Genomic DNA, 11359 nt, shown 5'->3' on the forward strand with positions numbered 1-11359 from the left:
CTTGAGACAGCTTAGCAGGTCTGAAACATTTGACCATCCTTATCCCTTTCCCCCAGAAGAGGCACATCTGCCATTCCCCTGTCTGCACTACTCTATCATCTGCTTGAACTAAAAGAAGGATAGAATACTTGCATTTAAATTATAGCACTGCCACTTACTTATTTTGTTATATGACCTAAGTTGTATAATCCCTTGAAAGCCTCAAGTTCTTCATTTTTGAATGGGATTAATGATAGATATGATCTCATCGATCTCTCCATCATGATTTTAGAATATGGGTATTGGGCACGTTGTGAATATTTACCCTACTTTCATATATTTAAAGCTTTGCATATATTAAAAAAATTATCTTATGAGGCATTGTGAAAACTGACTGAAATTAGGCATGGAGAATGCTAATCACAGTGCCTGACGCAGTTTCTAACACACAGGAAGCCTCCAATACCAGGTGGCTCTGAGCAGTACAGTGAAGTCACTACCCATGCCATCAAAGTCTTGCCATGCTGGGATTATTTTATCTATTTATTGGTTGGTTTGTATTATGTTTTTCTCCACTGGAATTAAGCTTCATGAGGGCAGAGACCTTGTCTGTCTTTGCTCCCCATTGTATGTCAAGTGTGCTCAGGGGGCCGTTGACAAGTGGTGATTGGAAACGTGAAGACAATGACCAGTTGTGTTTCCCATCGCAGCTCAAGTCAATCCCACATCCTCTTCACTCTCGGCACCCCTCGCCCCCAGCCTAGGATTCTCATATAGAGGTGGAGACTCAGGAGGAGAGACAGCAGCTGAGCACTATACCCAGAGCAAGGGCTCCTGATCCAATGCCCTCCAAAGACTCTCTCTCTAAGAGGAGAGGCAGAAAGACAACGCAGAGAAAAGGATCAAGACTGAGAAGAATCATGGGAGAAAAGTCAAGAGGCTAGAGTGACCACATAGGGAGCTCTCAGATGACGCCAGGGCTTAAAAGGGCAAGAGCCATAGGTAGGTACAGCACAGAACTAAGGGTCCTGACACGGGAGAAGCCCTACCCATGTAAGAAAAGCATCTGTAAGTGAAAACCTAGATGAGTCTGAGGCCTGCAGAAATGAGTTAACCACAGAAAGAAGGCTTGTCTTTCAAGTGATGGTCATAAATCACAAGAACAAAGGAGCAAGCAGAATGGAGGCCAATGAGGTGGTGTTCATGAGTGGTACAGGAGGCAGAATTACCAAACTCCTATTTCGCTTATATCTCCTTTGCCAAGGGGATTACTAAACCAGACAAGATGGGGAAGGGTAAAAGTTATTATATTTCAGGAAGCATCTACTATGTGCCATGTAGCGTACATATATATTTGTAATCTTATTTAATCCTGAGAAGAGGTATCCATCACGATTCCCTTTTTCCACAGGAGGAAAACTAACCTCAGAGAGGTGAAGCAACTTGTTCAAGGGCCCAGAGCTAGTCGGTGGTCTAATACCTTCTTTTAGATATTGTGTGTGTATGTGGGTGTGTGTTGAGATGGGTGGGGGCTGTAGGTTGTGGGCAAATTGCCCACTGTTGACCCCATTTAAGTTTGTAGTCAAACCTCCCTGGACCTCTATCACATAAGCCACAGTTTAGACACAGCATCCTCCATCCAGAGAGCCGCTTTCTGAGCCTAATATTAGGGCGAACACTTCTTCCTCACTGTCTATGCTTCCTTCAGTATAGAGGGATATCTATCAGTGTGACACTGGACCTCCTCTGTCTCTCACTCCTCCCTCCCCCTCGGGAGGTGGAGCAAAGCATCTGATTGGTGATTTTGACAGAAAGAACTGTACAAGACCGTTTCACTGGATGCAAAGGCCTTTTCTCTCTCTAACAGAAGAACCAAAAGGACAGTTCAGGGCAAATGATCAGGACTGGGAAATAGAGCAGAAAACTCAAGAGGGCACAGTGTCACATGGAAACTCTCCTCTCCTCCTCGGCATCGCCCTGCCTGCAAAACACCTGTGCAATTAGGCTGTGATAGCCTAGCTGTCCAACCCAAGCCCTACCTTGTGGGCAAGGCTTGAGTCTTTTCAACCTGCCTTGACTGGGTGCACCATTAGTCCTACACATCTAAGACACCTTCTCCAAGGCTTCTATCGGGAATAAAGCTGACATCTTGATTTCCACTTGCCTATGTCTATTAGTTCAGAACTCAGCTGGGGATATTAAAAAGGGAGTTGTGGATTGACCCCACCAAACAAAGCAACAACGTCCAAGAAGAACCTTGCATGTATACTGATTTAATTTCACCGCATTAGTTCCAGTCTGGTGTGTATTGCTCATACCGAGATGGTACCTGATGTTAAAAATGAGTTGACATCTCAAAGGAATGTCAAGAAATTGGAAATGGTCCAGAGGAGACTTAGTAGACTGGTGAAAGTTCTGGAAACCAGGTCATGGGAGGAATGATAAAACGAATGAGAAGATTTAGTTCAAAGCAGATTTGGCTATGATATGATGCAGTCTTCGCATTTTTCAAGGGCTACCGTGCAAAAGAGTGGTTTAATTAGATTATGTGACTTCCAAGGGCAGAACTGAGTGCACTCTTGGATATTTCAGGGAGGCGTATTTTGGCTCATTATAAAGAAAATATTGACAATGATTAGCATTGGATAAAAGTGAAATGATTTCCCTGAGAAGGTAATGAGTTTTCCATTACAGGGGTAACCCCACTGGATTAAATGGGTGATCCTGAAAAGGTCATTCAGGCATTGGGAGATGGCTGGTGGAAATAAAATTTATCCATAGCTTGTGTAAATGCCAAAGTGGCAGAATGAGATGTTCTTTCCTCCTCATGATTTTTTCCACCCAGTATCACAATGGGCTTGATACAAATGAGTCAGGTCAGGGGCCCCTTGCATGTGACCAGACCCTCCCTGGGGAACAGGATGCAGTGGAACCCCAGCCCCTACACCATTGTCCCTACAATGATATTTCCCTAGGATGACTTATCAGTTTGCTATCTGTATGTGAACACCCACTTTCTGTGGCTTCTAGAATCTTCTCTGAAACTTTAAGTGGGAAAAGGTGTTGGTATTGGGTGGGAGGATCCTAAGGAGGTGATTCCCTCCATCTCATATTCCAGAGCCTATTGCAATCATGTTCATTCTTCTCTTTCCAGAGTTGGAGGACTCTTTCCGCAACCTCATCCTTTGACTATGTGGTCACCACCCTCATGCTGCCCTGTTTGGCTAAGAATGAGAGTTACCATCTACACATAGCCCTTTATGGGTGTTATTTCTTTCCATACTGGCAACAATCCCAGTGAGATCATTACTATGATTATCTCCATTTTACAGATAAGGAAACTGAGGTTCAGACAGGTTAATTAATTTGCCCTAGGTCAGAAAGCTAGTAAGTGGCAAGGCAGGAGCTGGTAGCCATATCTGTCATTGTCCTAAGTGTCTGGTGTTAACCACTGCAACCTACTGCCCACCCTGAATGACAGTGACCAGACCTGCACTTAGATGCACATGCGTTGTTTCAAGAGAGGAACATAGTTTTGGTTTTGTTTCTATTCCTCTCCTTAATGATGCCCAGGTTTGGTTTGACTCTACAGGCCACAGGACCTCGGTAGATGTGAGTCTTTAGAAAATAGAATTCAATGAAATCCAGATCCCTTTCCAGTGTTTCAACTGCCCTATCAAAGCCTTTGATCCATAAAAGTGGAATTTGGGTTCTATTCAACCTAAGACCGTGCTGGCCACTGACTGTTTCAAATTAAAATTCATCTGGCCCAGTTCCTGGACCTTGAGTCCTCTGCACACAAAGGGCATTCAAGGCTCCTAATGGCTTCTGTTTTTGAATTTTAGAATTGTTTTTCAGTACCTTTTCATGGTGGAGATGAGGTTTTTCCGTAGCTTGTGTAAATGCCAAAGTGGCAGATGAGATGTTCTTTCCTCCTCATTACTTTTTCCACCCAGTATCACATCGGGCTTGTTACAAATGAGTCAGGCCAAGGGAGACCCCTTGCATGTGACCAGACCCTGCCTGGCGAGCAGTATATGTATCTTTTCAATGTCCTGTTTATGGCATGAAACCCATGGGAGATGGCAGTTCTGAGCACAGAGGAAGGATCTCATGATGCAGACTAGTGGGCAAGGGGGTGGGGGTCAGGGAACACAGGGTGCTGCATGTAGTGAATTCCATGTTAAAGAGGAGATGCCACTTTGTGACAGTGGTGAATGGGACAGACCCAGGGGTCCCTGTATCATCCAAGATAGACATGTTTCTCCATTCCACTCTGTCTCTGCCCAAGACTTCCTCATGCTCCCTGCTTACCTTGCCCCTGTCTTGTCCTCTTTGGCCCCTGGATTTACTGACGTGTGTCATCCCCAGGTGTCTGTTTATCTCCATTTGTTTCAGCAAAATGGAACTATCTGAACCATCTACCCATTAACCTGATATCTCCGGTCTTGCTTCAGAACCTTTGCCCACACCATGTCCTAGCAGATACATATTGACACCCTACGATCTAGTGTAATCCCCAACTCTGAGGCTCAGCATTGAACCCCAATGCTGGAAGGTATAAGCAAAGGAATAGCATCTGGGAAGGGTTCATCTTTAGGAGCATAAATAGGGGATGCCAAAATCTGTGGGGTAATCAAGGTTCACAGACTGACATAAACAAATGGAAAAGGCAGCTTTGGCCATGAGGGGGTAAGCAAGGATAATCTTTGATCACTTTCAGAGATAAGAACTTGTTTGTACCATGAACCCTTCTGAAGAGGGCTAAGGACAGAGCCGTAGAGGCCACCTAGTGGGAGGGGTAGGAAGAAGGACCTGGAGGGGTCAAAGGATGGAGACGTGGGGGAGAAGCATGGAAATGTAGTATCCCAGCAGGCAAAGGAGGCCGTGTCAAGAAGGAAAATATGTTCAGCAGTGCTGGAGTAGAAACCAAGCTCTGGGAACTAGGAGGGCACCAGTGACCCTTGGGAGAGCAGCTTCAGCAGCCTGGTGGGAGGGGCTGGGGGTGTGACCAGAGGATAGTCTGTTCGTGCCACATCCTGGGTGAGATGCTTAGAACCAAGTCATCACAAAGCCCTGTCCAGAGCAAGCCAACAATGAATTCACTGCAGAACAATGGGGCCTTCAGAGCTCGGCCATGTCACTCTGCCCTTTCTACACAGGTGACCCCAGCAAAAAGAACTGGCAGAGATAAGTACCTAAGCAGGTGGGCAGATTGGCACAAACCCATTGTGTCTAACCAATGACCACGAAAAGGGGAGGACATTACACCAGCTTGGTTCGTTCACTCAGGGCTCACTCACTCATTAACATTGTATTGGATCTAACGTGCTCAGAGACTGAGGAGGGACTTGGTTATAAAAAAAGATCTGGTCCCTGCCATCAAACAGCTTACGATACATTTGGGGGACTTCATTCCATGAGAGTACCCACCAACCTAAACATGCCATCTAAAATGCCTAATAAAGTCACCGTTCAAACCTTTACGAAATTACCCAAGTTAGCAATACCTTTTTTATGCCTCTCTGTAGAGGGCTAAGGTTAAGCTCAAACTGAATGATAAAAGAGGATATGTGCTCATAAAAAAAAAAAATCTGACGGACCGACTGAATTATAGACTCACTGAGGACAGTATTGATTCATACAATATATACCAATGACCTCTTCCTTTGTAGTATTAACCATCACTATATTGCTTGTGTTTCTCCATCCTCCTTCTCCAAACCTAATCAAGGTCTAGGTCTGTATTTCCAGCCGCCAATGACTCTTTACCTGCACTGCCCCCTCACTGCCCTCAAACTCAAACCCAAAGTCAAATTCACCATATGTCATCTCTCAGTTATCACCCTTTTCAAAGGTATCCCCATCCATGGTGCCTTCATTTTATCTTCTCTCATGGGCATATCTTGCATCCAATCAATTGCCAAGTTCTGTATCAAGCAGAGCCTTGTGCACATGAAAGATGTTCAACACTCACTTGCCGATGAATGGACACATTTTATATCCTGGAAACCTTTATAGGCTACTAGTAACTGTAGCTATAACACTGATAATAACTGTGGTTAGGAAAAAGGCTTTGGATGGCAAATGGGTCTGATCTGGGTTTAGTCCCATGTCTGCTGCTTAGTAGTTCAAGGACTTTGGACACCGTTTCCGCATTCATGTTAGTTATTAGGGTTATGGGAATCAAATATAAAAAGTATGTAAAGCTCTGAGTGCAGAGATGTTATTTGCTTTAGTCCCTAGTCCACTGTCAATGTTTATCCATTACAATAGTCTACCACTAAAGTCAAAGGAGCCCAAACCCCAAGCTGATGCCAACAGTATTCCATTTTAGAACCTTAATTAGACTACCTAATAAGTCCTAGAAGGGGGTCACCATCGACCTAGGCACTTTGTTTGGAGCATAAGATAAAGACTTCCACATGAAACATATCTTTCTTCCCCTCCCTGATCTCTCTTCCATTGTACCCAATTTTGAAAATTCCAATTAAAATTCTCCAACTCAACAAATTTTAATGAGGGCTGGATGTGTGTCATACCTGATTAACCAGTTAGCCTGGAAGACCTCATTTTCTCTGTAGAAAGCTACTTTTCAGTTCCTAATGAGGCCCCTCCTGCACCCAACACTGGGACCCATGGCACTCTGGGAACCCTCCTGAAGGCACCCTCTGTACCCCACCTCATGGCTATAGTGAGCTGCGGCCGTATCTGTCCCAGGAGACTAGGAAAGCCTCCAGGTGTCTGCCTTGCACACAGCAGACGCCAAATCAGTAGTTAACTTTCGAGATGGGCAAGAAACACTGGAGGGACCAGGATGAAAGCCCTGAGGGTGGAAAATCAAAGTTACTTGTGTAACTTCTACGAAATTCAAAGGGTAGGCTGAGAATGACAATACACAACCTCGGAAGAAGAGGAAGGAACCCCCAGGGGATGTGGGTCCAAGGTTAAGGACAACTGGGAACTCAGATCCCATCACCTAACAACATAACAACTGCATGGTCTTTAACTTTCTTCCTCCACTGCTTCTGGACAATACATGGCACATACCAAGGACTCAATCAATAGTTGAATGAATAAATGGATGTTTCTTCTTTCTATTTCTTTGTCAGCTGTTCCTTTTTCGTTTTGTTCTCTTCTTATTCTCCCTAACCCCAACCCCACCTGGTCAACACACAGAATCTCCTATCTTCCTCCCTTCCTCTCCCTCTCTCATCTACTAACTCCATCTATGAGACAGTGTGTGTGTGTGTGTGTGTGTATCATTTCCAGTTTACAGAGGAGAAAACAGAAGTTCAAAAGCCTAAAACTGGATACTTTCAGGGATCACATTTCTAGTAAGAGGTATGTAGCAGATGTCATGCTGCCCCAGATCCCTTGACCATTTTTTGGTGCTCTAATCCTTACCACTTTCACTCCCAGCCACCTGCGACTTTGTCCAAGCGCTGCCCAGGATGCTGGGGTCCTTTTAGCCAGTGAGCATGGAGAGCCAGAAGTGCTTGGAGTTTAAGCCTCCCCTCCTACCACCAAAGAGGATGAGGGTGACAGCCCTTAACTAATGATTGAGGTGTGAGGGTATAAGGAGTACAGCTCCCTGGCCCACAATGGGGATGGCTCTCACCTGTGACCCACCAGTGCCTCCAGATCTGCCCCGGGGGATTAAGCCAACATGGGACCCTCAGCAGGCTTCTCTTGATGCTGAACCCGGGCTTGGCCTCCTCCCCTTCCCTGTCCATCTTCCTTACTCTGGGACCATTGTTCCTTGGAGAACTTCCTAATAAATCCCTTTCACACAAATCTTCATCTCAAGCCCTGCCCCTGGAGAACCTACCCTAAGGCAAAGCAAATGCAAGATTCAAAGCCAAGCCTGTCAGACTTCAACATTCTTTTCACTGTATTGTGCTTGAGATGCTATTGCAATCTTGTGGACCTGCTCTTCACTAATCTTAGAGTTATTTAAAAAATTGAATGGCTGCTATGGCTTCAGGGGCCTTGAGGACAAATGTATATTCAAATGCCCAGTGCTTGCTTATTTCTTCTTCTTGCTATAAGTATATGTCTCGGAGACAAAAGACCTTTATCTCAGCAAAGTGAAGTAGGGGACTCAAAGAAAAAGATTTTTTTGAAATTGTTCTTGTCATTGTCTTACACCTGGGTCCATAATTAACTAGGCACTAAGATGGACTTCACCCTCTTAACATAATCTCTTTGTTAAATATTTTTGTTATATAAGTAATATAACTATATTAGAGTAATTCTAAGGGAAAAACAAATCCAGGTACTCTGATCCAACCATTCACAGACTGTTTCATTCCAGTGCTTTTTCCTCTTCATGTGACATAGAGGCAGTCTTTTCCAAACACCTAGATCCCCGGAGTGTTTTCTCTTAGTTCAGTTTCCATGTTATAACGCAGTCCTGTGGTTGTCATTTTTAATTGTTGCCTATTGTTACATCCAGAGGATATACCGTAATTTGTCACCATTTCGGGTTTGTTTTTTTTTTCATTTTTAATGACATGTATTGTTTTCTTTCTAATTTTACAATGTCACCATTTTGATTGCTTTTGATATTTCACAATTTTAAATGAGGTTGTGTTGAACAACTTTGTGAATGTGCCATTTTGGTTTGCATCTACCCTTTTTTTACATTTCAGATTATTTCTAGAGAAATGTCCAAATCTTGAATTATCAGATAAAGGAATAATATTTATGGTTTTGATGTATACTGAGACATTTCTCTCTGTATTCCCCGACACTAAAATGTGTACCAATTTGTAACATAAGCCAACCTGAAACAAAGTTTATTCCAAGTCACGATGACTTATTTTTTAATGAGTTTTGGTCTAACTAAATGAAGTCATTTAAAATTTCCCTACTTAGTACAAAGGTCTTGAAAGGGTCTCTAGAATTATGTGGAATCTATGACATTCTTCATGAAAATGACAAAGAACCTGAGAGGCACATTTCAGTTAGCCTTAATGTACGTCTTTCCTTTCTTAATTCTAAGCTTTCTAATTGTTAAGCATTTCATTGAGGGATTAGTCATTGGGCTCAAATTGCCTAACTGAATCAGTCATTTTCCATGACACTGAACACAAGTCAGGACATTTCAATGGATGATGTGAACTAACTGAACTGGGTGTGTATTTGGTGCGTTTCTGCATGCCTACATCTTCAAAAGCAGAGGATAAAGAACATTGACAAGACAAACAAGCCAGAGATAATTCCTATTTTCTCGGTTACCTTGAAGTTTGCCTCTGTTTATCCTAAGCTTTAGTATTCTTATCTATGAGCCTTAGAAACGCTGCTCCCTGAAATTGATTTCCCAGGAATATTTGGACCTCCAGGAGATCATGTTCCATTAGTGTCAACCACAGCATCGCTATTATTTTTTTTAACATGCTTAATATTTCTGTCTTCTTTCGTACAAGTGGAAAAGTACAAAAAATAAATTTGACCTAGAATTACCCTGAAGACCATGGGTACTTGCTACTACACACAGAACAGAAAAATTTATACTGCTATTATAGCTTTTCACCCAGCCAGCCCCAGAGAATTCAAGTGGAAGAGTGGAAAACACAGCCAGTCTTCTGGGTGCATGATTCCAGGTGATACCAGACATTCACAGAGATAAGCATCCCACGGATCAGCTGAATTTTCTACCTTTGAACTGTTTTGGTTATTTTTTTTTCATCGCAGAAGCTTTATTTCTGCAGCGCTTCACAACCCCAGCAAGGGCCAACTTGTGTCTCATTTTAAGAAAGAATTTCACTATTGAGTTAAAGTCAAAGGCAAGATAGACAAGTCACTTTCTAGTCCATTTCTCATTGAACTGGGCAACCTGCCTGATTTGCTTCTGTTCACACTCCGTTTGCCTTCACTCCCGCAGGTCACAGCCTGGGGGTGGGGGGCGGGGCGGGGTGGGGTGGGGTGATGACCTCCCGGCAAATGATTCTGCAGCTGGTATCCTCACCTTGGCTGGGCTTTCTAGGTTAGGATAACACTGTGGTGATCCTAATTAAAGCCCTATCCAGAATCAAACTTCACAACCAAACAAACCAGTTTTACAACACCCAGGAATTTAATCTGGCCTCACACTTGGAGCGGAAAAAGAAACACAAAAGAAGGAAAAAGCTGGCAGCTCAGCCAACAAGCAGCCGCCTCCTGGACACGCTGCCGGCTTGATCTAATTAGTAAATATTAGCGGTCCAATGACAGATCTGAAGACAAAGGTTCAGATGAGACACAAGGTTCTTGACAGCAGTCGGGGAAAACTGCAAAATTTCCAGCCCAGGTAAGTCTCTTCGATCTTTAAAAAACGAAGCAAAGTACAAGGATAACCTAAATTTGACAGCTTTTTTGCGCACCTAGGGAATAAGAGGCCAAGTCTAGAACGCAGCTGAACATTCATCTCAGAACGAAATTTGGTTTAAGCTTCAAAAAACCGAGGCGACAATCCTGGCTGCAATGAAACAAACAAACGGCGTTTGCTTACTCTTATATATGCTGGGAAATTAACAAACTCGTGGCTTAGGTGCACGTCCCTTTCCCAGTCCCTCTCACCATCAGCCTGTCAAGTGCACCTCCTAAAGAAAGCAAACCGAAACAATGTAGTGAAAGACACTGGGGATGTGCTTTCATTTACTCCATGCCAAGTATTTTCTTTTTAAAACTAATCCGAAAGAGTCCCCCTAAGGCAAAGCAAGTGTCAGTTCCCGCCCTGAGGGGGAATCGCAGTGCAGTGCCGTCCGCTTACCTGTGATCAGCACCGCCTTTTGATCCGCAGGTAACAACTCTTGGCCAGAAAAGTAAGTATATACGAGGAAACATGACAGGGAGAAGAGGATCAAGCCCCAGAAGAGGGACAGGCTGAGCAGGCAAGCCCCTCCCCAGAGGCCCGCCAGGCAGACCACCTTTCTCCCCACCTGCCCTTGGTTCTTCTTGAGTTTGCAAAAAATTGTTCCTCCCAGCACTGCAGTGACAGTCAGGCAAAGCCATCCTGGCTCAGAGAAGAAAGTGCCCATTCTCAGAGACTCTCTTCTCCTTTCCGTGCTCAGGGCCTGTTGAGTCAAATGGGCAAAGACAGGCTGCAGGCAGCCTGGGTTATTTGAACGGAGAGGCAAGAAGGGAGGGGGAGAAAACAGCCCCGGAACACCTTGAATGAGCATGAATTAAGCATACTCATACGGCCACATATTTCCTGGTGGGTAATTTAAACCAGTCTGCAGTTTAATGTAAATACTAGAGCACTTCCTATTTGACTGTTCCCCGCACGCCCACTTCACACACAACACAGATGCATACTCACCCACAACAAACACACGCATTTTTTTTAATGACCCCTGGAGAGATAACCAGTTGGGTAATAATTGACAGAATT

The 11359-nt window shown here is 44.0% G+C and overlaps 1 protein-coding gene across 3 annotated transcripts in view; it reads right to left on the reverse strand.

The window, feature by feature from the left end:
* The window catches only part of HSD17B2 (hydroxysteroid 17-beta dehydrogenase 2), a 62102-nt gene extending 50948 nt beyond the window's left edge, over positions 1-11154 (reverse strand). For all 3 annotated transcript variants that reach the window (XM_082863047.1, XM_082863046.1, XM_082863048.1), the window contains exon 1: positions 10736-11154. In XM_082863047.1, the coding sequence (XP_082719173.1) occupies positions 10736-11147 (412 nt within the window). In that variant the 5' untranslated portion in view covers positions 11148-11154. The remainder of the gene's footprint in view (positions 1-10735) is intronic.
* Between the last annotated feature and the right edge of the window lie 205 nt (positions 11155-11359).

Source organism: Leucopleurus acutus (genome assembly GCF_964270905.1).
Source record: "Leucopleurus acutus genome assembly, chromosome: 20".
Classification (NCBI taxonomy): Eukaryota; Metazoa; Chordata; class Mammalia; order Artiodactyla; family Delphinidae; genus Leucopleurus; species Leucopleurus acutus.